Below are 27,169 nucleotides of genomic sequence, written 5' to 3'. Positions count from 1 at the left end.
TTTATTTTTTGAGATGGGGTTTTGCTGTGTTGCCCAGGCTGGCTGCAAACTTATGATCCTCCCACTGCAACCTCTTGAGTAGCTGAGATTACAGGCCTGTGCCACCACGATGGCTTTGTCTATGGACTTTATTGCTAGAAGAGGTTATTAATCTTCACCCAGAGCCTGTTCATACCTAGAAGTGTTTTTAAAAAGTGTGGTGTGTGGTTTCCAAACAATGAATTACTTAAAGTATACAGTTGATGATGACAATAATGACTGATAGTGTAATAGTCAACAACTTGATAGGGAGGAGAAGATGATTAGACAAATACACTGAACTTAAGTCATGGTGTTGGCCAGCCTCCCTGCCCACTGCCTATTCTTAGCCACCCTAATGCATGAAGAAAAAATTGAAATAATGTTTACTTTTTAAGGACGGTTCTGTCAAGCATAACGACTATTAGAAGTCAATAAAATAAAAATACAGCATTCTGTGCTAACTAAACCAAACCTTTATTTTAACCTAGAGAGCGAACTTAAAACCACCAGGCATAATTTTTGGAATCTTTGTTTCTTCCATACTTTTTATATTCCCTGTAGAATAGTATATGTGAAAAACATTTGAAAGCACAATCCAAATATAAGTGGCACTTTTATTAATTGATTTCTCTTTTTCTAGGACTCCTTCTAATGGAGCTGAAGGGCTGACTCCTCGGAGTGGAACAACCCCAAAACCAGTTACTAATTCTACCCCAGGTAGAACTCCTCTTAGAGACAAATTAAACATTAATCCAGAAGATGGAATGGCAGACTATAGTGATCCCTCTTATGTGAAACAGATGGTAAATGTCAATTCCCTTTTAATACTCTTTAAAAGAATTTTTTTTTTTTCCGGGGGTAATGTTGGGGATTGAACCCAGAGCTTTGCACATGCTAATAAGTATGTGCTCTACCATTGAGGTTACTATATCCTCAGCTCTAAAAATTGGAAAAAAAAAAAAAAATCTTATGGGTATCAAAGTAAAAATTCCAGCCAGCGTGGATTTCATTTACCTTAGGAATCTATACATCTGTTAATGCCAGAAAACAAGAATGATTTGTAAGAGTTGATGAAAGTAAGGGGGGGAATCTTCTGTGCTTATAAATCTACTTTGTTACGGTTAATATGCTTGTAAATATTGAAAATGTTGTATCTTTTATCATTTTAATTTTTATCGTTTACTAATGAATATTTTTCTTAATGAGGGGTACATGTATTTTAATAATAATTGTTTCTATAAATGAAATTTTAAGTTTTAAAGCCTCATCAATTAGATTTTGAGCCTGAATCCTTCTACTTGCTCCATATATTTAGGACAGCCTAGATCTCAAAGCCAAGTTAATTTTTTTGTTGTTGATTTCAGTGAAATTTTCTTCTGTATATATTGCATGGTGATGTAGAAAGCTAACTATAAATAGTTAACAGTTTTTGCTTCTGCCCATTTTACTGCTTTTATTACATTAGTCAGTGTAAATTAATAAAAAATGGATTTGGAAATTGGGAAGAGTATATCAGGAAATACAGTAAATACATTATTGGACCTTATTTGATTCCAAAGAAAACACTGTGAAGTTTTAAAAAAAATGAGTTCCAGTGATACTGATCTATCTTCAGTTTAGAAATTAATTCTAACTTCATATACAGATTTAGTTAATTTATGATTTAAATCAGCACCTAAATTGATATCCACTAAAGCCAACTCTTAAAAAAAAAACTATATATGAGTTAAACAATTGAGAACCTATGTGTGGAAAACATAAATCAGAAATTTGAGGGGCTAGCTTTTGTTTTAACAATGTTTATATTCTAGGGGGACTGGGAAATAAGACTAGAAAGGTGAGCCAAGGATGCACTGAGAAAAGCTTTGGCTACCAGCTGGTTTCTTTGGGAATTTTTTTATTAGTCCAAGGACAAGTTAACTTTTCTGTTTGTTCTTTTCATTTGCTATTAAATTTCTTTGTCAGAAATATATTCTTCCAACAGATCTTCTACGCCTCTTATCAGTATTATTAATACTGATTTTTGGCATGAAATTTACTTGGGCATTTCAACAGTACACTTAGAAACATGAATATGTTTCATTATGATTGGCATTTTTATAAAAAAATGTTGTCTTGTGCTTAAAACAGTGAGTCACAGGGTGGGGTAGTGGGGTGAGTGCAGTGCTACATAAATAATTTTGTATATGTGAAAGTAAATATCTCATTAGAAATAAAATGTATATGCCAATTACATGGCCTTTGATTTCCTGGAATTAAAACTTTTCACATCTTCTGGACTGAAGAGAACATGAAGTGTACACACAAAGGACCCACTAAGAGTCAAACATAGAAGTCTAAATTGACATTCAGCAGAAGATACTGATTAATTCATTCACTGGTTTAACAAAATACTGAGATCAGTATTTAGGTGCCTGATGAAATGCTTGTACGTCGGTGGAAAAGTATGAATAAAAATGAAGATGAAAATGACAGTACTGGTTGTTTTTATAGACTATGATGCCTTTTAGCTAATATAGTATAATTTACATTATGAATGATAAAATAGATTATCTTTAAGAGCATTTTAATTCTTATTGTATATAAGTTTTTTTGCTTTGTTGGGGGCATGATGTGCTCTATTAGTATCAACAAAACTCTTTAGGGGCTGGGTTGTGGCTCAGCAGTAGAGCACTTGCCTAGCATGTGTGGGGCTCTGGTTTCAATCCTCAGCACCACATAAAAATAAAAAAAATAAAATAAATGTATTCTGTCCAACTAAAACTAAAAAATAAATATTGAAAAAAACTCTTTAAAAGGAAGAGAAAGTACAAAAAACATATATATTCTTTCAAATGAAAATCCAGTTGGTCTTTTTTTTTTCTGTTCTAGTGGAGGTGATTTTCAAATATCCTATTGGAATATCCCAGAGTATCTTCATTGATCACAAGTCAAAGCTTTTGATTGGTCTTAATATGGAGCAGATAGAAAATAAACAAAAATCTTAGTTCTGAAGCCAGGAATAATTTTTCTAGAATTAATTTTAGGCTAATTTTTTTTGGGAAATTTTTATAGAATACTGATTGGATACTTAATGTGTATGAGTGAGAAGGACCATTTCTTTTCTACAGGAAAGAGAATCTCGTGAACATCTCCGATTAGGGTTGTTGGGACTTCCTGCCCCTAAGAATGATTTTGAAATTGTTTTACCTGAAAATGCTGAGAAGGAGCTCGAAGACCGGGAAGTGGATGATACTTACATTGAAGATGCTGCTGATGTGGATGCTCGAAAGCAGGTGGGTAATAGTGCTGTGAAGAAGAGTGAGTGTGACTAAATATGTCCGGAGGCTTAAAGAATGATGAGTATTGTTAAATGTCTCAAGAACTTGGAAGGTTTTTTTGATATTTAAAAATATCTTAAATTAAATTACATTATTAATGTTATTTACTGATATAAATCATGGTATACTCACAGTCTCTTGGTGGGTATTTTTGAAGTGTATATATATGTAGAGTAATTTAAGTACTCTGTCAAATTCATTATGCTTCTCTAAAATGCAAATAATTTTTTAGCCATTGCTTCAATCTAGTGAAGAAAAGATGTTAAAAGTAAGTAGATCTTAGATTAGTTGGGTAAATAGATTTAAGTCAGTGTAAACTAATAAAAAATGGATTTGGAAATTGGGAAGAGTATATCAGGAGACACAGTAAATACATTGTACTAATATATCTTTTAGTTAATTATTTTCTCATTTGCACATAACAGTCCAGTAATGTATTAGCTCTATTTTTGAAATGAGGTAACAGGCTTAAATGAATTAAGTTAACTTTTCCCAAGTCTTATGGCTGGTAAGTGGTAGTAAATCCCAAACTAAAACTGAGTTTATGTGATCCCTTTCAGTTAATCCCATGGTCGTCCATTTTAGGATGATTTTATGTAGCTTTAATCTCAGGGTTGATGTGAGAATGATATCAATATAAATCATATTTTAGAGGAGAACCATGTGAATGTACTTTTTCATAGGGAGCAGTGGGTGGTACTTTTTATATTTTGCCTTCTCAGCTACTTTGAATTACATTTACTTTCTCAGAAATGCCATGAAATTTTAATGCGTTACCATATAACTTGAGAATCAGGAAACATTGACTAGCTTTTTAAATTACAAGTCAGTAGCTTTGGGGTTAAAAGAAAGGGTTGTTGGGAAATCTCCTTTGTGTTTAGGATTTTCATTTAGACAAGAAAAGTGGTTGTCTGATGCATAGAGCCAGATAAATTTGGAGACTGCTGTAGCAGACATTGAAATTTCTTAGTTTCTATTGTATTGAGAATGAACGGATAGATTTTCATGGTCTTATTATTACCTTTCTACAAACTTACACAAATTTCTACAGATTTAGCTTTTGAACATTATTGATCTTACAGACTAAAATGTTTTCAGCTTTATTGAGAATTGTCAAATACTGTATAGCTGCAATAATGGATATAAAATTATTGTTTAGGCCATACGAGAGGCAGAGCGGGTAAAGGAAATGAAACGAATGCACAAAGCTGTCCAGAAAGATTTGCCAAGACCATCTGAAGTAAGTATTAAAATTTCTGACTGAGGAAGTTTTAAGTTTTATATGATTGATGCTTTTTATATCATTCATAAAGACTGTAAAACAAAATTTCATCTACTTCCTGGAATATTAATAAAACAAGTCCCAGTAGTCTTTAAAATGATGTACTGATACCAGTAAGAATTTAGAAGGGGAAAAAATACTTTTGAAAATGTAAAACTGCTATTTAATTCATGCTGTAAAAGGAATAACATTAGTATGTTGCAGTGATATGTTTGGTAATTGTACTTGTTTTACAATTTTTAGGTAAATGAAACTATTCTAAGACCCTTAAATGTAGAACCACCTCTAACAGATTTACAGAAAAGTGAAGAACTAATCAAAAAAGAAATGATTACAATGCTTCATTATGACCTTCTACATCACCCCTATGAGCCATCTGGAAATAAAAAAGGAAAAACTGTTGTATTTGGTACTAACAATTCTGAGCACATTGCTTATCTGGAACATAACCCTTATGAAAAGTTCTCCAAAGAAGAGCTGAAAAAGGTATGATTGAGCAGGAATATTTCTGCCATGAGATTTAAGCATTTGTTAGATGCTGTGTGTCATGGACAAATGTGAACTTATTTTGCCACATTAATATTCATGAACAACTGAAGCATTTGGTTAGGAGATAAGTGTTTATGTAGTGTTAGGAAAAGGACATACTTTATTCTCACCCCACAGGTGTATCAGCTAAACACTGGTTCTGATGGCAAGGTGTTTTGATTCATGGGTGTATTGGCTTGTTCAGTAATTGCTGCTGTTGCCACTTCCTGTGTTCAATTTTGCTGTCTCTGAAAAGAATTAGATGCCTTTAAAGCTCACTTATATACAGATCCTCATTGACTTTTGTTGTTGTTAAATATTTATTTTTTAGTTTTAGGCGGACACAATATCTTTATTTTACATTTATGTGGTGCTGAGGATCGAACTCAGTGTTTCATGCATGCTAGGCGAGCGATCTGTCACTGAGCCACAACCCCAGCCCCCACTCATTGACTTTTGATGGGGTTATGTACTGATAAACCCATTACAAGATGAAAATACCATTAAGTTGAAAATGCACTTAGTACACCTAACCCACCAGACATGATAGTTTTATCAACACAGTACACTGTAGAATGAACTCGTGGCTGACGGGGAGCTAAGGGAGGAGCAGCTTATCAGCCTTTCAAGAAAATATTATCCTGCCTGTTGCTAGCCTAGAAACAGATAAAAATTCAAGATTTAAAGTACAGATTGAATTGGATGTATATTGCTTTCACACCATTGTAATAACATAAAAAGTCTAACCATTGTTAGTTGGGGACCATCTACTTTAAAAATATTTTTAGATGGGCTGGGTTTGTAGCTTAGTTATAGAGTGCCTGCCTAGCACAGGCGAGGCACTGGATTTGAGCCTCAGCGCAACATAAAAAAACAAAACCAAAACCCCAAATAAATAAAATAAAGATTAAATTCTTTAAAAAATTATAGATTAAGCAGTTTTTCTGTTCAAAGAAAGGAAATACTTTTTATGAAATTTATTCCCTTCATATGATTTCCCTCTACTCTTTTATATAAGGAAACAATTTCTTGTATAAAGTCTGTATCCTATCTCTTCCACGATATGCATTTTATTCTTTCTGCTTTGATCAACAAATCTGTATAATAGCATAAGAAAATAGTTTATTTCCTAGCTGGAAGCTGCTGTGATTTGAAACTGCCTTCTAAAATTCATGTTGAATTTAATTGCCATTGTAATAGTATTAGGAAGTAGGGCCTCTAAGAAGTTAGGTCTGAAGGCTATACCTTCATGAGCAGATGGGTTATATCTGGAGTGAGTGAGTTATCTTGGGAATGATACTGTCTGCCGTGGTACAGTGTAGCAAGAAAGCCTTACCAGATGTAGCCCTGTGATTTTGGACTTCCTAGCCTCCAGAATTGTGAGAAAGAAATTTCTTTTAAAATTATCTAATCTGTGGTTTCCTTTTTTAGCAGCAAAAAATAGGCTAAGATAGAAGTAAAGCAGTCATTTACTTGTCTTTTTTCTTTAATATTAGACCCTGAGAGGCAGTGATGAGCTGCTGCACACTTGGGAGAAATTACAGGATTCTTTCTCCTAGCTTCTATTCTGCATTATTCCTCTTTATATCTTTCTTGTTTCTTACTATTTTCCTTGCTATAAACTGATACATATTTTTATAGGAGTTTTGACAGTAGAGAAAGGGGGGAGGGTTTATCAATAACTTGCCCCTGATTTCTGAATAACTTTGAATGACATTTTTATTTTTGGTAAGTGGGATAGTGAAACTGACATCTATTGACATCTATGCCTCCTCTCTGTCAAGCTCATTTAATCATTGAATTAGAGTTGAGACTCAGGTTTTGAAATCAATACTTGAATAGTTTCCTCTTTAGAGTGAAAATATGAGGAAAAAGAATTTAGAAAATAAATATTTCTAAATTTATTTTATGTATGCAAATCTGAAACAAGGATCACATTGTTGCTTTTAGAGGTTCTGTAGGGAATACATTTTTCTATTACAACCTTTAAAAATAATAATTCTAAGTATTACTTTGGGATTATTTGAAACAATATTAAGTATTCTCCCATTTTTTTATCTGTGAATTTCTCTTTGTTCTAAAAAGAATTTGAAACAGCTATTTCAAAGCAGATTCTTTATTCTTACTCTTTAAAGATGACTTACTACATGCTTTCCTAATGACAAGAGCCAAAACTTGTAAATTTTTACTGTGTACAGTATACCATTCCTTTTTGAATGAGGTTTCAGATTTTCATTTAGTGTTTGTTTTCATTGTTTCCCCTGAGAAGTATTAATTAATAGTATCAATTCTTTATTTTCTATAGACATAATTTTTTCATTTTTGTTAAAATTTTGCTTTTTTGGGGCATTTCTTTTGATTTTTTAAAAACATTTTGATATATATTTATTTTCCAACATTACCAGAAAGATTGTAAACCTTCTATAAGGCATAGAAGACGGCTGTCAGTTTTTCATTAGCCATGATACAAGGGTTTATGATATGTTCATGGAATTCTGTGTGTCTGGTGTTGGACTAAGCTCTTTGCATATATTGTTCATTTAATCCTAATGACAAACATATCAGATAGGTGCTATCCCCATTTTATGGATGAGAAATGGGCTCAGAGAAATTAAGCAATTCAGACAGCTACTCAAATGTTAAAGCTATGATAACCCAGGCCTGTCTTGCTCCTTTCCCTGTCATCCTGTCATTTTAAACTGTTCCTTTTGTAGCAAACCAAAGCTCCTGTATGAACTTTATTTTTGACTCCAGTCTCATTATCTGGCAATGTTAGAGGTATTCTTTCAGGAAGAGAAAAAAAGCCTTTCGTCAAAAAGAGGCCTGATTCCCCTTCAACATTCTGTGAGGTGATGAGTTTGAGGTGGAATGGGAAAGTGGATGGAGCACAACCAAGCATTTTGCCATTTTGTCTTAGATCCTTCTTTATCTGCTTACTAGCAATGTGGTCTTGAACAAGTTTACAATCTGTGAGCCTCAGTTTACAGCTTTGAAACAAGGTTAAGCCCAGCATGATGGCACATGCCTGTAATCCTAGAGCTTGGGAAGTTGAGGCAGGAGAATTCCAAGTTCAAAGCCAGCCTCCGCAACTTAATGAGGCCTGTCTCAAAAATAAAAAGGGCTGGGTTTGTGACTCTGTAGTAAAGTGCCCCTGGGTTCAATCCCTGGTACCAAAAATCAAAAACAACAAAACAGCAACAACAATGGAAAACTGAGGTGATTGAATATTGGCTGTTTTGTAAGGTAGTTGTGATCTTTGGAGATAATGTATGTAAAACTTTTAAACCCAGTTTCTAATATATTATAGATGATTGATTTAAGAAATGGTAGCTGCTATTATAATGAGTGAAAACAAAAAATGTTTGTACTATTGGGGAAACACAGATGCTTGACATTTTAAAATCAGTCTGTATTGATTTATAGGTATAATAACTCAATTGGCTTAGGTATTGCCTTCCACCTCCTCCAAAAAATGATCAGCCAACCAAAACTCCTTGCCTTTAGCCTAAGGAAGGAGGGGAAAAAACCTAGTCTTTTTTAAATTCTCTTCTGGTGATGACAAGTATTTGTAGTACTTAAACTCACTGAAATTATTATTCTCAACAGGCCCAAGATGTTCTGGTGCAGGAGATGGAAGTGGTAAAACAAGGAATGAGTCATGGAGAACTCTCCAGTGAAGCTTATAACCAGGTGTGGGAAGAATGCTACAGTCAAGTTTTATATCTTCCTGGGCAGAGCCGCTATACACGGGCTAATCTAGCTAGCAAAAAGGACAGAATTGAATCACTTGAAAAGAGGCTTGAGGTTGGTATCCTTTTAAAATTCTAATTCAAATGTATCTTGATTTAAATTATGAAGTAAATGTGACACTGGTTACAATTTCAGTAAAATAGACCTGAGCTGCTTATTGCCTTTGCAATTTTTGAATAAAACTAAACTCAAGTGTTTGATCATTCTTGGCCCAGTTCATTGGTTTTACACAATTACAGGCCTTCCAAAGAATGTCCTCCCTGCAGGTAAACCACAGGTTAGTCTGTACCTTTTAGATGTGGGAGTAGCCACCAAGTTGATAACTGGTCACTCAGAATAGTATAGATTAATACTATATAACAGTCTGTTTTTCTCTATGAAGAGATTTCAGTGGTATCAAGGAGTTTCCTTTTTATAGCCCAAATAGCACATTTAAAAAACCTTGAGATTTTTTCTGTCTATTCTCTGATTCCTTTAAATTTGAATTAAGAGGGTAGAGTTGGATTACTTAGACAATGGCTTCTAGGATTTTTCATGTCTAAGAAAACATTGAAACATACTAGATGCAGTTTCATGGCCATGTGGTTTCTTAATATAGTCTGCATGTTTTGAATTCCAGAATCTGTATAGGCATTTTGCCACTGGCATGTGAATTGTGGTTCATAGACCTCCAGGCTGCCTTGTGGATTCCTGATGGTGGTCTTTAGGGATATATCAAAGACATAGGGATATATCAAAGACAAAGACAGGATGGGAAGGAGAAGGGGCATTTAAAGCAATTTCATGTAGAAAATGGCCTAAGTTTCCTCTTTTATGAGATTATTAGTTTTTCTTTACAGAAAGCAGATTTGAGAATATTTTTATTTAGAGTTAAATCCAGATAGAGTAAAATTACTTAAGGTGGTTGGGGGTGGGTGGAGCCAGAGAAAGAAGGAGGAAAAAACCAGTATCTTTTCATGTGAAAGTTATTCTAAGTCGTACTTTAACCTTTAAGATCATATGTGGAGGCATCTGATGGTTAATGCCCATGAATCTATGTTTTCAGTTAGTGGGAAATTAGTGTTTCAGGGCTGCTGATTATTCTAGTTGTGTTATTAACTTCCAGCAGGGTGTGCTGTTGCTCTGTGTTTTAATTTTGAGTTAAAGTTGGGGAAAGTAGAACATCAGTGGTTAAACTGTATATTATATTTCTGTTGTGTAGGCTTCATTTCCTATAAATGGTAGTTAGCAGTGTAATTCTGATCTAAGGTCAGCATTATAATTGATTGGAAAGCTATTTGGAAATATTCCTTGTAACATTTATATATAAATACTTAGGTCTCTCACTTAGTTTGAAAATCTTCTTATTTGAGGTGGGTAAACTCTTTCTGCCGCAAATGGCAAGGACATTTTGTGCTGTTTAAAGAAAAAAGAAAAAAAGAAATTTTTCCCTAAATCTCATTTAGTTTGTTGAGGCACTAACTTTCATGACAGCAAATAAATGTGTCACAAAGTGAGTGGTGCCATAAAGTACAGTAATTTTTATTTCGATGTTGAATTGGTCTTGTGAGTTTTGAAGGGAAAAATACAGAAAGAACCACTGCCGTTCTTTTGGAGATTTATTTGGGTCGTTTATGAGCAACCATTAAAAACATGTGGTTCTCTTTGTTCAGTTCAGTACCAGGAACTGAAATCTTCCGTTGAACTATTTTTGTTGAAGGATTGGTGACTTTGGAAGAATATTCATAAAACAGTCGGGAGTAATTTTTCTCTTCTTGACTCCTGGATAACTTGCTTTATTGTTTATCCAGCTAGTTACTTTTAAGGAATACTTAATCAGATCCTTTAATTTAGTAAACTATGCTTATTTCAAATGAAAGTTCATTAAATCTTTGAGAAGAAGAAAAACAACTCAAAGACCCAAGTAAACAAATCCCCCATTTTATTTGTATCCATCCCTAATTCAGAACTGTATTTCTCTTTGCTTTTGAAGACACAGCTTTACTGGTTTAAAATACATAAATATTTTATTTCAATTGTGGTACTTCTTTCATCATTTCAGTTGATTGCTAAATTATAAACATTATTCAAAGTTTGTTGTGGGGAAGGAACCCCAGTTGTATTGTATAAACTAAATGCTACACTTAAATTATCCTTTCCACTTTCAGGTTCAGGGAGACAGGCCTTTCTGGGCAAGCATAGTGCACCATGGCTGCCAGTGTGTTTGATTTTTGCTGCCATGAACTTTGGAACAGTGAATCTAAATTGTGGCCCTATTACAGCCTATCAAGCAAGATGAGACCCAGCTTTATGGTGCCTGGTGTCTTCTAAGTGTATGTGCCCTGAGGTTTATATTGGAGCTACTTTTTGAGCCATTACTCATGATTAATATTTGAAATTTAGCACTTAAATGAAAGTCCTTAAGATACCCATTTAAAATTAACAGAACCATCTCAGATTTTCGGGAGAGAGAGAGAGAGAGAGAGAGAGAGAGAGAGAGAGAGAGAGAGAGAGAGAGAGAGAGAGAGAATCAGAGTGTGTGTGTGTGTACGTGTGTGTACATGTGTGTATACATGTGTGTATGCATACCCGTGCACAGAGTCTATTAAATACATAGAATCTGTAGTAACAGTTTAGAAGTAGAATTGTAACCCAAGTCCATATATTTTATTCTGCTTTAGAGACAGATTTAACTTCAGAACCTTGCCAGACATTTGTGTGTAAAAGATGGGGGTGGTGGTTGCGGCGGCAGCAGCAGCAGCAGCAACAGCATCAAGGAGACATAATAGCTCATATGAGAAAAGGAAAAGCATAGCATGGAGGGCATTTTAACATGGTAGCAAAAAGTCCTGTGCATTTTAATAGCTTCAGAGGATTAAGTGTCTGATAGCAGAGTGGAGTGATTGCCATTTCTAGTGATACCTAAAGTAAGAAGAAAGTCTTGATTTCTGTTCAGTGTCTTTTTTTTTTTTTTTTTTAAAGGAGGAATGACTGTAATTCATTGTAGGGAAATTTTCATCAAATGGTTAAAAATAAAAGAGTTTTACAAAAGTAAACAAAACAAAAATTTACTCTTGCATTTAGTGACTTTCTGAACATCTAGATACTTTTCTAGGCTCTGGCGGACATAGTGAGGAACAAGATAGATGAGCTCTCCACTTTTGTGGGCTTTAGTTATCTGGAAAATGCTTAATGTGGAGAACTTCATTTTCTGATGATGCCAGACAAATGAGTCATTTTTGTGTTTGGGAAGTGCAAATAGAATTTGAAGTGTTCTAATTTGTTTCCACTTTAAGTGGAAATAGGAAATCATCTGAAGACATAATTATTTTGAGTGAAATAATTTCCAGTAGGTGCAAAAGTGAAATGAAAAGTCTGAATTTAGACCTGCCATTAAATTTAATAGTATTTGAAATAGTATCTAAACTGCTGTGTTGGGGAAGTTTGGCTGAAAAGTGGATTTTGTCATGTTAGCTATAAAAATGGAAAGGCTTTCCTTAGAGGTAGAAACTAGGTCCAGAAGTAATACTTCTTCCTGTATTTCACTGGCACAGTCAATGTAGTCAAGAAATATTATGTAACATTGACTTCTTGGAAATAAAGTAACTTAAAGAACACAGATAACACATTTAAAATCCTTCTCAGTGTTTTTGTAAAACTCTTCTGAGGACCCCTGACTTTCCTGAGGATTATATTTCAGCAGAATTGGCTGTACAATGGATCCCATTTTCTCAGTGATTTTCATTAAGTCAGATATTTTTACACAGAAAAAGATTTCCTTAATACTTTAGAGTGAAAACTTAGGGTAAAGATTAAGTTGGCGGGCAGTGCTGGTTAGAGAGTTCCGTGTTGGAAGTATCACAGCAGTTTTATGCTTATGTTCCTTGGAGTGTGTAGTGTAGGAGAGGAGTTCACAGTTCTTTGGAATATTGTGTCCCAAGTTCTGCTCTCTGCCATAGCTCTTTAAGGTATTGACAGATTTCTTAGTTGTCTCTAGCAAGAACTCTGAGAGCTGGACCAGGGACATCCTTGGTACAACCATTTTACTTCTTGAATTTGTTTCGGGCAATTCATGTTTTATTTCCTAACCTATGGAACTATAAAGTGCTCTGCATTGCTTTGTTAGTTTATTACTACCCTTGGAAAGGTTTTTTTTTTTTTTCTCTTAAGAACAATACATTTAATACATTCACAGGATTCCAAATGAAAACAACATTACTCATGCTATATGTTTTGAGTTTTCCTTGGACAACACAAAAAACACAGTACTCAACCTTGCATTTTCACCAGAGGAATGTGAAATCTCATTTTGACACATATACTCTCATTTTGATAGTAGGTTTTCCCTCACTGGTTAACTTGCTTTGCAGGGATTCAGTCAGATGGTTGCTAACTCTGATATATGATGACAGTAATCACTTACTTGGACTGTATCTCATCAGTAAAGGGAAGGTTCACTGAAAAAACTGAATGCTAGTGAGGAGTATGGAGATGAAAGGAAAGTCACTCACGGGCTCTTATTTGCAAATGTTTTGGTGATTGAACCACATCTTTGCTATTATAGGATCATATTGCTGAATGATGGACTAGAAAGTGGAGCTGCCATCAACAGTGTATTTATTTTGTGTATTCTTAAACCTGTTTTTACAGTAGTATAAGGTTATATTCTGGGCCCCCAAGCAAGAGTTTCAATGAGGGATGCTCTTAATTTTTCTGAACCTCACTGTAAAAGACTTTACTGAAGACAGTATTGGAGACCCAGGATAATGTGTTTACTTTGGAATTACTTAAGCTTAGTAACCTTAACAAACTCAGTGAGCTTGAAAGTAACAATTACACTTTTATAAGTCCCATACAGCTCTCTTTTGTAATGACCCGAGGAAACACTTATGGTTCCACTGATTCATCTCCTGGGGACCATTGGTTTTCCACTGGTCTCTGGCCAGTCCTTTTTAGACAGTTTCTCTTCTATGCATTTTTAAAAAATAACATTTTTAGACGTTTTTCTAAAAATAATACCTGTGCTTTGTAGAAAATTTAAGTGAAATAGGAAAAATATAGAAGTCGTCCACTGTCCAGCCATAATCACCTCAAATATTTTTGTACACACAGACATGTATGTAATCTTTTTTTCCCCTAATGTGCAGATGAAGGGAGGAAGGTGTTTTAAAACTAAACTGGGGTCATCCTATACTACATTTATCATTTAACAGTATAATATTGTAGATATAATTTTTTTAAAGAGAAACTTTATCATTTACTCTCATTTAAATTCTTTAGCAAAGATCAGCTTCAGCAAAGTCTCCAAATAATTAAACACTAGTTATGTATTTTGCCCTACTTCTTAAAAAATTAAGTTAAAAGTAACTTTTTTTTCCTGTGAAATTTTTCTGAGAGGAGAGGTTTATTTTTCTGTAGTTTTATAGCTTATTAAGAATAAAAGAGGGCTGGGATGTGGCTCAGTGGCAGAATGCTTGCCTCGCACATGTGAGACACTTCATTTGATCTTCAGCACCACATAAAAATAAAGATATTGTGTACATGTATAACTAAAAAAGTATTTTTAAAAAAGAATAAAAGAATTAGAAATTTAAAAACATAATCTGGGGAAACTTAGCTTTTAGCTTTTCTCAAGTGTCAAAATTCTTATACAGGTTAATATCTATATTAGGGGAAGAATGATGGGCAGTTCCATTAATTATAGTTTACATGTGTTTAGAATAATTTGTGTTTCAGGGAGCTCTCTGGTGGCATTAAGCCATTCAGTACCACAGCTTGAATTTCTTTAGGCATGTTTGCATTTCCGGGGCTATAGGGCAAGGAGGATACTTGGTTTATTAGCAGTAATATGGAATGATATCTTGGGCTTTAAAGTAAGACACAGCTGCAGTAGCATCATTGCTTAGTGGTTGTGTGGCCTAGGGCAAGTTACTTAACTCAGATTTTCTTATCTGAGTCTCAGATTTTATCTGTAAAATTCAGGTGGGTAATAGTGTTTATTTAATGAGAATGTGAATTTGCAATAATGGAGAACTAAAACACTAACAAACTGAAAGTGGAAATTTTGTCACAAGTTTGCACAAGTCTGTATATCTTTGGAGTTGCCTAAATTGGATTAAACTTGGTTTGTCACTAGGAAGTATCAAGAAGTAAGTTCACTTGAACAATGGTGGCTAAGTTTTTATATTTTGTAAGTTTTGAATATGTCTGAAGTTTGAGACATGGGTTGATTTTATGAAAGACATCTATATCTCTGAGTGATGTTTAAAGCTGATTTTGGTTATAAATGAATTTTACATCATGCACTTAATTGAACATTTCATGTAATTGTTTTGTATGCTGAAATGGTCATACTTGTAAATTTTAATTAATGTCTGATATATTTTATTATATCGATGTTCTGTGATTGGTGGTAGAATAGATATTGAACCTTGAATTTTAAATTAATGATTAATTTTGTGGACTGGGGATTAGATCCAAGAGCTTTTTAACTCTTGAGCTACATCCCTAGTCGTTTTGAAATTTTTTAAAAAATTTGAGACAGGGTTTTGCTAAGTTGCTGAGGCTGGTCTCAAACTTGAGATCCTCCTGCCTCAGCTTCCTGAGTTGATGGGTTAACAGACATGCATCACAGTGCCTGGCTTAAATTTAAATTAAAAAAGAAATTTTTATTACAGGGATTTAAAAACATACCTTAAAGTGGACTAGTTTAATGATTCCTCATGTATTACCTGGCTATAATCGTCATCAGAGCATAGCCACTAGTTTAAGTCTCCCATTCACTGTTATTTTGAAGCAAATTCCAGATCTTATAAAATAGAATTATGATGCATAAAATTTGTCAGCATTGATCTCTCTACACATTTATATATTATATATATTTCTATTCATCTACTTTGGATTGAATTTTACCCTTATTGAGACTCTGTCTCAAAATAAAACATTTTTTAAAAGGGCTGGGGATATAGCTCAGTGATAAAGCATCTGGGTTCAATCCCCAATACCAAAGAGAAAGAAAGAAAGCCAGCTCACTGAGAAGATGGAGGACTCTTGTTCACATCCATTTTGCCAGAAGACTGATTAAGAAGCAGTTTATAGAGGTTGGTGACCAAATGATGCATATCTGATCCTGATTGCCTTGTCATAAGATGCTTTTCAGTTCTGCAAATCTTAAGAACAGAGATCATTGTTTTCTCAGAGTATAGTCTTGATACTGACTAGTTTGCCCTTGTGGAGTTCCTGACATATTACAGGCTAGAGCAGGTAACTGCCCTGAGGCCCTTTTAATGATCATCAAATTCATGGTAATGAAAGAAACATATTTCACTTGAAAAAGGGTCAGGTGAGGTTAAGTAGGGAATTGGGCATGAGATCTGGTCTCAGCTCAGCTTTACTAGCTCCAATACTATATTAGATGTTTTAAGAAGACTCTAAAGTATATCTGTAAGTACATGCAGGCTGATTGTCCTTTATGTGAAATGGCTTGGAACTGAAAAAGTGTTTTGGATTTCAGATTTTGGAATATTTGTGTATATATAACAGGATATCTTGGGGAGAGGACCCAAGTCTGAACATAGAATTCATATATATTTTGTATATGTGTTATACACAAAGGCTAAAAGTAACTTTATACAATATTTTAAATAATTTTATGTATGTTTTTTCTTTTAGAGAAGTGAGAGAGGAGAGAGAGAGAGAATTTTTAATATTTATTTTTTAGTTCTCAGCGGACACAACATCTTTGTTGGTATGTGGTGCTGAGGATCGAACCCGGGCCGCACGCATGCCAGGCGAGCGCGCTACCACTTGAGCCACATCCCCAGCCCCTAATTTTATGTATTTTGACTGTGGCCTGTCAAATGAAGTTAGGTGGATCAAAATGTTTTGGATTTTGGAACATTTCAGATTTCAGATTAGAGGTGCTCAGCTCATTTTTGTACAAAGATTGAATAGCATTTTTGGAAAAATTTTGGTAAGGTCTGAGATGTAATGGTCTAAGAAGCTTTCTCTTGGAGACCCTTTGACAAATCAGCTATTGGATGCAATAAAACCTCCATAAACATATTGTTTTCTTCAGGATAACTCGTTCTTCAGTTGCTAATGCTTACCTTTTTTTAAAAAAAGAACTTAAAAATATGACTTTTTCCCCCTGATGATTCTTTGTATTGTAAACTGTAAGGTTTTGTATGGGCAGAGGTGAAGATGACTTAAAGTTGCTCTGTCCTCTGTGTATTTCATGCTTCTAAAGTGTATTAAGCAGTCATAGATAGTCATAGCATTTTACAAACCATGCTGATACCTTTCTTTACACTTTAATTATCAGGGAGCAGGTGTAAGATAACTAAAACCAAATATTAAAAGCTATCTTCCATTTCTTCTTTATATGTCTGACAACTGAACTTTATATAGTTTTTTAGCTAAATTAATTTTTTCCTGTGCTTAAGTTTACTGTTATATAAAGTTATTTCCATATTTGCTTGGAATCGTAGCACAATATAGTCTAGCCAAAAGACTTTTATGAAGTTTGAGCTAAATGTAATTGTTGGCAATAAATGGAAACTAACAACTTTGAAGTTTTAAAATCTCCGGTGGTTTGGGAGTAGTAAATGAATGACTTAACTGGATGAGGTGAGGTAATTCCCAGATACAGGGTACTAATAATACTAAATGTACCTTGATGACTAATTAAACAGTTTCTGAGCATAAGTATTAAGCTGTTACACCAATTTGGAAATTGAATATCCATGGAGAGCAGTCAGTATAAAGCTAATAGAATTATCTTAGCCAGTCATGTTAATTTGTATGACTAATTTTTAAAAAGCACTGTATTAATTTGAAATTCTATGCTCTTATGTTTTTTGGATGTGTATTTAAATCCACCTATAATTGGAATGTCTAATATGAATATTCTTAGAACATGCTGAAGTGTAGTACAAGGAACCTCATGGAATTAATTGTTCATTCCTTGTTGGGAAGGGAACTTTTTAGTGGGTGCAGTTGAGAAAACATCTCATGTCTAGCTCCTGGGATGACTGTCAGCATCAGTTCTTCATCCTAATTGCTTGTTAGAATCATTTGGGGACTTTAAAGACCAAAGGTCTGAGACTACTTAAATTGGAGTTTAGGGCTAGGACACTGGCAATGCCACTGGCATATTTTAAAAGCTCCATGGGTAATTTTAAGTTTAGTCTTGGTTGAAAGCCTCTGATTTAAAAAGACATGCACCCGGAATATTTGAAGTGGGAAAAGGCGAGTGCAAATTATTGTCTCCTCTCCTTGGTTGTGCTGTAAAATTTATGAGGGTGGAAATTTTGTCTTAAAAATCATTCTTGCTCAAACTTTTGCCTACCACCTTTCTAAGGTTTAGGCTCAGAAACTACTACTTTGGTTTTGGGGTTTGGGGAAGGGATTCTTATATTTTATATCCAGAAAAATTGATGATGAGGATTGTTTTTTCCATTGAGATAATGTTTTTACTAATTGGGTGCTTTGTTTTCATAATAGCCTTATTGATATATAAATCACATACCATATAGTTCAACTATTTCAAGTTTACAATTTAGTGGTTTTTAGTATATACATAGTTGTACAACTGTCACTAGTCAATTCTAGAAGATTTTCATCACTTCAGAAAGAAATCCTGTACCTGTTGGTGGTCACTCCCTGTTTTTCCACAACTTGTCCATGCTTAGGAAACCATTAATCTATTTTCTAAATCTGTAGATTTGCCTATTCTGGACATTTCATGTAAGTGTAATCATTTAATTGTCTTTCGTGGCTGGCTTTTTTCACTAAACATGATGTTTTCGAGGTTTATCCATGTTGCAGTGTATATTAATACTTCATTTCTTCTTACGGTTGAATAATATTTCATTGTATAGCCAATGCCACATTTTGTTCATCCATTTATCAGTTGATAGATATTTGGGTTATTTCTACCTTTTGGCTACTATGAATAGTGTTGCTTATGAACAGTGGGGTTGAGGTTTTTGTGTGGGCATGTTTTCAGTTCTCTTGGTGTACATGGAGCAAAATTGCTGGGTCAGTGTACTTGGATACTTTCTTCACCTCATTTGAACTTTAGGGTTAGAAAATCTTCCTGTAGAGTTGAAGAACACCTCAAGTTCCATGTTCTAATAATATCACTGTGTAGGACAGAGGTCCTGTGTATGTTATTTGATCTGGCATTTCTCAAAAGGCAGACTTCCCACTTAAAAAGAAGGAACAGCTGTTGTTCTTGTTTTATTTCCAGGAGGGGTCCACAAAGTCTCTTATTAAAGTTGGAAGGAATTTAAAGAAGATTTTAAAATCTCCTCTGTAATCCCTTAGTCAATAGAGGAGAGCAAAATGGTTGAACTTCATAGTATCTGTAAAATAATAATTGTAATTAGAATGAACATTTGTTGACTGCTCATTCAATACCAGATTGTGCGTGGCCAAGGGTTTATGTATATATTATTTGATTTAAACTTCATAATAACTTTTAGCAATGACTGCCATTTTACTACTGAGAGAGAAATGCATACATAGAGTTTAAATAACTTGCATCAGCTCAAAAAAGCTGGGTGGCCCTGCTGGGTAGGAAGAGTGCCTCTTTTATCTGCTATACCATGCTGCCTACTTCACCAGTACTTGATGACACTTCTAGAAGACATATTGTGCCATAGAACTTAACTTTGATTTATTACCTATTTGAGGACAATGAGTTCTTTATAAATGATATTAACAGTTTACATGGATTTACTTTTCAATTGAAGAAGAATAAAAACTTTTATAAAATGCTGAAGAAATAAGTGATTTTAAAGGAGGCTTATTCAATTTTAGATCCATCTCATGTTCCTAAGGCATATGCCTGCAATGCCATCCTCCTCCCCCATTTTACTTTGACTAAGGTAAAGATGGATAGGTATGAAATGCTACTTTTCCAGAAATACTATACTTTGACTTTTTTTTTTTGCATATTCTGATCATAAGGCGCTGAGATTGTACCTGTTAGTTTTGAAATCAGATGTTAGGCATTGAAGTGGATGTTTCAAGAGTTGTTGTCATCGAAAATTATGTGTTCTGGTGATTTTTATTGTTTCTAACACTTACAAAATATTCTAGGTATGATTTTTATGTCAGCATTTTGCATTTGACAGTATTTTTCTCCATGGTGCCATTTCTGCATACCATGTTTTCCCACCCCACATTTAATATCTGAGAAAAAATAATATTTGGGGGCTGTGGCTGTACTCAGTGGTAGAGCGCTTGCCTAGCACATGCAAGGCGCTGGATTTGATCCTCAGCACCACATAAAAATAAGTAAATAAAATAAAGATATGTGTCTAACTACAACTAAAAAATAGTTTAAAGAAAAAGAAAGAATAATATTTGTATTATCACATTGTCTTCCTTGTCATAAGGTGCTTTTAAATACATAATTTTGTACTACACATTGCAGAGTATCATTTGGGTATAGATTTCCTGAAACTACCTAGTTCTGGTTTCTTATAGAAATCACTTGATGGAATCAATTTCAGAGAGAGAGAGAGAGAGAGAGAGAAAGAGAGAAGGAGGTGGTGGTAGTAGTGGTAGGGGAGAAGCTGACAGACCCAGAGAAATTAACACAGCTTTAGTAATTATTCCTAAGGCTTTGATCTCATAATTGCAGATCACTTTAAAATGTGAGGTGATTAGATTGTGGGGATGTAGACTCTGTTCCTAGAGATGATATTGTGCTTATGGGATTCTGCATTACACCCTTGCTTCTTCTCATCCCTTTTCTGAGCTGGGGCTTTCTCTGCTGTCCTGTATCAGTATACATGCTCCAGAATTTTGTTGAAATGTTTCCTCTGTTAATTGTTGTCTCTTTTCTGTTCTTTCGTGAATTTTTATATTTTAATTTTTCCCTTAATTTAGAGTGATCTGAGAAGATACCAACTTTGTTCCATGTACATATTTAATAGTAAAGCACTCATTTCTCTTAATTTTATTTTATCTTTTAACGTCTCAAATTAAAAATTGTGTCATTGATTTCCTTTTCCTTTTATGAATTTTATGCCAGAATTAGGATGTAGTAGTTTGAGGGGATTTTATATTTGGTTCTAACTGTGATATATTAATTGGATGACATATTATCCACTTACTAAAAACAGACTGTACATATAAAATACAGAAGTGCATTGTTTTGGGTACAGGGATTGAACTCAGGGGCACTCGACCACTGAACCACATCCTCAGCCCTTTTTCATATTTTATTTAGAGACAGGGTCTCATTGAGTTGCTTAGGGCCTTGATAAGTTGCTGAGGCTGGCTTTGAACTCACCATCCTCCTGTCTCAGCTTTCCGTGTTACTGGGATTACAGGCATGTGCCATCATGCCCAGCTTAGAAGTGCATTTTTGAGATATAAATGATGAACATGGGCTGCTTGCTGCCAGTCCAAAATCGATACAGAAACAATACAATAGCAGAAGCCATTTTCAGAAATTAGACAGGAGTATTCCCATACTGTGAAAATCAAGCCTTCTTTGAGATGGGTGAAGTTGTTATAAAAGATAGTAGATTGGGCTGGATTTATGGCTCAGTGGTAGAGCGCTTGCCTAGCTTAGGTTCCATTCTCAGCACAGCATATAAATAAATGAATAGAATAAAGGTCCATCAACATATATATCAATATTTAAAAAAAGATAATATTTAGGACTAACCTGGAAAACTCACCATGTGCAAGATAAATTCTTACTAATTCCGTGTTACAGTAGTTGAGATATAAGGAGCTCTAGTGTGTTTTGTTTTGAGGCACGGAGATGATACTATTTTGACTATTATTTAAATGTGTGTCTATGTATCTCCCCCTTCCTCAGATAAACAGGGGTCACATGACGACGGAAGCTAAGAGAGCTGCAAAAATGGAAAAGAAGATGAAAATTTTGCTTGGAGGTTACCAGTCTCGTGCTATGGGGCTCATGAAACAGTTGAATGACTTGTGGGACCAAATTGAGCAGGCTCACTTAGAGTTACGCACTTTTGAAGAACTCAAAAAACATGAAGATTCTGCTATTCCCCGGAGGCTAGAGGTAATATTTCGTTTTGCCTCAAAACATTGCTTAGAAGGACAACTGAAAAGAATTATCAGAGCTTTCCTTTTTCTTTCTCTTATGCAGGGTATCTGAAGTTGGTATTGTCAGGTCTTTTTCTTTCTTTCTTTTTTTTTTTTTTTTAAATTTATGTGTTCTCAGATTTTTATTGGTTCATTATAATTGTACATAATGGTGGAGTTTGTTGTTAGATTTTCATTCATGCACTCAAGATAACAATATAATTTGGCCAGATAACAATATAAAAAGGCAGGCCTTTTTCAAGAGGAGTCTCCCCTTTTTGACTTTTTATTTTAGACCTGCGTATGTGTAGATGGCTAGACCAGGAAAATGATGGCTCCAAGGACATTCTTATTTTTCTCTCTTATGTATTGACACACTGTGAAATGGAAAAACTCTTTTTTAGTGTTTTTATTGTTCATTATAATTGTATAGAATAGTGTGATTCATTGTGACACATTCATACATACATATAATTTGCTCAATACCACCCTCAGTGCTTCCCGTATCCCTCCTCTGATCCCCTTTCTTGATCTTACTGTTCTTCTTTCTATTTTCATGAGATCTCCTTTTTGTTCCTTTTTTCTCTTTAGCTTCTGCACACAAGAGAAAATATGGAATAACTGATTCTTGTGATTTGTCCCCCTACAGTTTAATTGGATCCCATTTGCTCTATGAGGAGCAGCTAAAGCAGTGCCCTTTTGTTTTATAACTTGGGATGCTGGGAACCTAGCTAGTTATTCCAGAACATCAAATGGCCAGATGTGGTTTAGATTTATCTCCTAAGTGTGCATGACAGTTCCTGCCCAGTTAAAAGGACAGTCAGGGCTTATTTTAGTGCATTTATGGTTATCGATATGTCAGTACTGGCTTGTTTATTCCAGGTTGCAGATATTTTACAAGGTGGTGATCATAAAACCAAAGCAAAGTATGGCTATAGTACTGGTTTTACAGCGAAAGTATTTGCTCTGTTTGTTTCTCTTTGGGGAATGTGTGCCTCCCAGCTGTTGCTAAGATGACAAAGTAGCATCAGATATCTTTAATTTTCAGTGTACTTACACATAAAATAATTATTTAATGTTTTTATTTCTTCAAGTGCCTAAAAGAAGATGTGCAGCGACAACAGGACAGAGAGAAAGAGCTTCAGCATAGATATGCTGATTTACTGCTGGAGAAGGAGACTTTACAGTCAAAATTCTGAAGCACAGTTTATATTCTGTCACAGGACAAATTAATTGCTGGTTTTCATACTCTGCAAAGCTGAAATTGATGTTTATCTTCATTGACAAATTTACCCACCATCTGTGGTTTTTTGGTTGTTTATTTTAAATGATATCGATCTTACATTCTATGTTAAAGACTTTTAATGCACCAGGACGGATAAGGGTTTAAATTATTAAGATGATGATTCTTTTATCAGTGTCATGTTCGAAAGAATTTTTAGTTTTGGCCTTTTAATTTAAAAAGTCTGACTCTAAATTGCTGCCTGTGAGTAAACCCTTGAATAAAAATAAAATATAAAAATTTGAGAATGTAGCCTTTTGTTTAAAGTAATTAGAGTTCCCACAAATCAGCAACTTTGTACTCTGTGTCACATTTAATGAATAAGTCGTAGGTAACCAGAATGACAATCCAGTGTCTTCAATCCTCAAGAGGCAATCCTATATAGAGCATAGAGTGGTCATTTCTCTACACTGACTAGATTAACTTCTTAATATGTCAGAATTTTTTTTTTCAGTGACACTTTAGGGAAGGCCTCTTTGTCAGCTACTTAGACAGTGTATGGATTATAACTTGAAAGATTTAATTTTCCTTGACCTGTTATTTTCTTGTAATTATGTTTTTGACAAAGGCCATCTTAAAAGATGATTTCAACAAAGCCATCATATTTTATTAAAGCTCTGTATTTGGCTTAACAGGCCAATTACACAGCTATAGAATTTGGGGAGTAGAATAAGAGATGAAAACATTAAATAATTATTTCATGTGCAAGCACTAGGAAGATCTAATTTTATAACAATTCACATAAAATTATTTAGTACAGTATTAATTACTTACAAGCTCAGTATAGGCCAAATTATGTGTTGGACTCACAAAAAAGTTTGCTCAATCTTAGAAATTAGGGACTGGAAGGAGGAAGGAGGCACTCATTTATTCATCCATTCATTCACTCACTCATTCACCATCTGTGTATTGTGCTAGAGTCTTGGAGATAGAACAAAGATTAAAGTAGTCCTGGTTCTGGTTTTGTGGCCCTTATAGTCTGTTGAGAATGACAGACAATTTAAAATTCATATTATTTGGGGTGACTGTATGTGCCAGTGATTTGAGTATTGGAGATGAACAGTTTTTAAAACAAAGTTCTTCTCTCAGTGACATTAGTTGGGAAGGAATACTAAACATGTTCAGATCATGAATTTTAGATTTTATGGAGGAAATTTTAGATTTTATGGGGAAAATTAAAATAGGATGATATTATCAAAGAGATCTCATGAGAGATCTAACATTTCCATAATGTGGGATTGCCACTTTAGAAAGAGCTGTCCTCATGAGATTCAAAGAAAGCATATCCTAGGGGTGTTAGTATGGGATGATTGAATAGGCCCACATGTATAAGGACATGGTAAGAAATTGGGTCTTATTTTAAGTACAAAGGGAAGTTACGAGAACATTCTAAAAGGAATGACAGATCTGATTTTTTTTTTTTTTTTTTTTAGAAACATTACTTCTGGCCATGTTGCATAATGTCTCACTTAGTTGAAGATAGGGAAGCCAGTTAATTAATGAGTCCTACTCAGTAAACTAGACAAATAGTAATAGGGTCTCAAACCGCTTGAGGCTGGGTGGCGTGGGGTAGGAGGATGGAGCTAGGAGGAGAGATTTGCCAGGTAATACTTCTGTAGTCTTAGAGCATAAATTGATATTTTCTTGATATCTATTCATTTAGTTCTACTTTTTCTAGAAAATTTTCCTGGGTTTTCTAGGAAATACTCAATGTCCTCTATGGATAAGGATAATATTTCTTTAATGCATTTATTTCATTTCATTGCATGTTTTGTTGGCTGATATGTTTAGAACAATGTTAAATGATAATGTTAGTGGATGTTCTTGATTTGTTTCTGGTTTTAATGGGAATATCTATAGTGTTTTAAGTTGGCCTTTTGAGTTAGATGTTCTTTATATAGAAAGGTAGTGTCTCTGTTTTTAACTCTTAAAGATTTTGAATTAGAAATCACTCTTGAATCTCATCAAATAGACTTTGGGGGCATTTATTTAAGATGATCATATAATTTTTGTCATTTTGGTATGTTGATGACTTATATTATTAATGAATGTTGCAACATTAAACTATCTCTCCTAGAACCAGGTAGATTCATTTTTAAAAATTGTTTTTAAACAGTTCATTGTTTATTTGCATTTGTGTAGACTTGAATTATAAGGGTTTGAAATAGCTGATCTAATTAAAGACTCACTTTGTTTTCAAAATTTGAAATAATACACATACTAAGAGCACCCCCCCCCCCCAAAATAAAATCACCAAATTGCAAAATTTCAAAACGGGCAGTCTTATGTTGTAAGCTACTTAGGCTTTTGTCATATGCAGTGTCCCTTTCTCTGGTAAATAGACACACTATCATCCTTTGTTAGTGTTCTGGAATGCCCAGAGTTCTTTACTAGTACCACGCTGACAGTCTACTGACTGTTGTAACCTTCATGTTGGTCATGTTTTCTCTTGGGCACTCATTAAGTGTTAGTGTTAAACTAGTGTTGAAAACCATGTTCAAGTCTCAGTAATTCTGGGACCAAATTTAAATCTGATTGAGATTTAAACCACCACCATGAGTAAGGGTCCTCTTTGAAAAATTAGAACTAATGCCAGCAAAACAAAGACTAATATCAAAGAAAAACTATAGTACAGTGATAGCTGAAGTATGCCATCTAACCATGCATTCTCCCTAGGAATGCATTTCTCTTAAAATGTGACTGTCCTGTTGGTCTTTTAGAATTTGACTTACTTATCTATTATTTAGGGAAGTTTACATGTTTATATAGGTGAGATAGGTGTTTTGGGCTATTGTACAAATAATGACATTGGGATTTTGCTAGCTCTGCAAAGAAAATAGGAGGGTTGTATGTATTTTTCTGATTAAGCAGTTACAGCTGAGAGTGACTTGATCCAAGAAAGATTTAAAAAGTGTGTTTGTGAAATTTGAGTTCAGAGCCCTGTTTGGAAATGATTTCTCAGTAATTGTCAGTTTCATGATTACTAGTATGCTACCCATTTTTAAGTTTAAGCAACTTTATAAATTTTTAAATTTTGTTTTAAATTGTATTTCTCCTTTTGTTATTTGTTAAATTTTAGTAATTTGTACTCTTCCAGAATTTTTTTGTTTTTAAAAAAAGATTTAAAATAAGAGTTTTAATGGAAATCTCTTTTCAATTAATTATACTACTTTTAAGAAATTTGCTTTCTCTTAGTTCTGCCACATTTTTACTTCATTACTGTTGTTAAAGATATGCCTTTTTCCTTTAGAAAACTAAAGTTTTGATTTATCAGTGTGATTTTCATATAAAATACATTCATTTCTTATGTTATTTGCTTTTTCTCTAGATTTTTTTTCTCTTTTTATGTGATGCTTATTTTTTGTATGTATGCATGTGACTATGTTGAAGGCTTTTGAGTTTTCCCTAAGTTCGAAAATGTTAACATTCCAGCCATTTTTATATGTAGTAGCCTTGTTTTCTGAGTAGTTTATTGTTACGTTTTAAATTTTTGATTCAGCAATTAAGAATACTTAAAAATTTGTGTATGCTTGGCTTTTTTGTTTTTAAATTTTTTTGCCACTTGTAGGATTTTTACATTGTGGAAAAAAAAGCATGGTTATGTAATTTTTGCTTTTGCTTTTTAGAATTTAAGTTTTAGAACATAGCATCCTTAAAACATATTCTATGGATGTTTTAAGTGAATGTGTATTCAGTTTGCTTGTGACAGAGGTGAATGTGTATTTATCATTAAATTTAATTATATTATTGAGATTTTAATTTTCTTTTTGGGTTATAAACATAGAATAATAGTGTTATTTCTCTCAATTTTGTCAAGAGCTTTGCTTTGTATATTTTGATACGGCTTAGTAAATAATACTTGTGTTATGTACAGTTTCTAAGAAAGATTTACTAAAGTTGCTTTTGTTCTGTTTTCTGCCTTGAATT

The 27,169-nt window shown here is 34.0% G+C and overlaps 1 protein-coding gene across 1 annotated transcript in view; it reads left to right on the top strand.

Moving 5' to 3' along the window:
• The window catches only part of Cdc5l (cell division cycle 5 like), a 49,272-nt gene extending 25,782 nt beyond the window's left edge, over positions 1 to 23,490 (top strand). Inside the window, exons 10-16 of the mRNA XM_005318618.5 lie at positions 662 to 824; positions 3,132 to 3,296; positions 4,501 to 4,581; positions 4,867 to 5,109; positions 8,758 to 8,955; positions 21,725 to 21,937; positions 23,055 to 23,490. Coding sequence (XP_005318675.1) covers positions 662 to 824; positions 3,132 to 3,296; positions 4,501 to 4,581; positions 4,867 to 5,109; positions 8,758 to 8,955; positions 21,725 to 21,937; positions 23,055 to 23,159 — 1,168 coding nt within the window. The 3' untranslated portion in view covers positions 23,160 to 23,490. The remainder of the gene's footprint in view (positions 1 to 661; positions 825 to 3,131; positions 3,297 to 4,500; positions 4,582 to 4,866; positions 5,110 to 8,757; positions 8,956 to 21,724; positions 21,938 to 23,054) is intronic.
• The last annotated feature ends 3,679 nt before the right edge of the window (positions 23,491 to 27,169 follow it).

The sequence above is a fragment of the Ictidomys tridecemlineatus genome, chromosome 8 (genome assembly GCF_052094955.1).
Source record: "Ictidomys tridecemlineatus isolate mIctTri1 chromosome 8, mIctTri1.hap1, whole genome shotgun sequence".
Lineage (NCBI taxonomy): Eukaryota > Metazoa > Chordata > Mammalia > Rodentia > Sciuridae > Ictidomys > Ictidomys tridecemlineatus.
The sequence above is the reverse complement of the archived record's forward strand: the minus strand, read 5'-3'. Positions and strand labels throughout refer to the sequence as shown.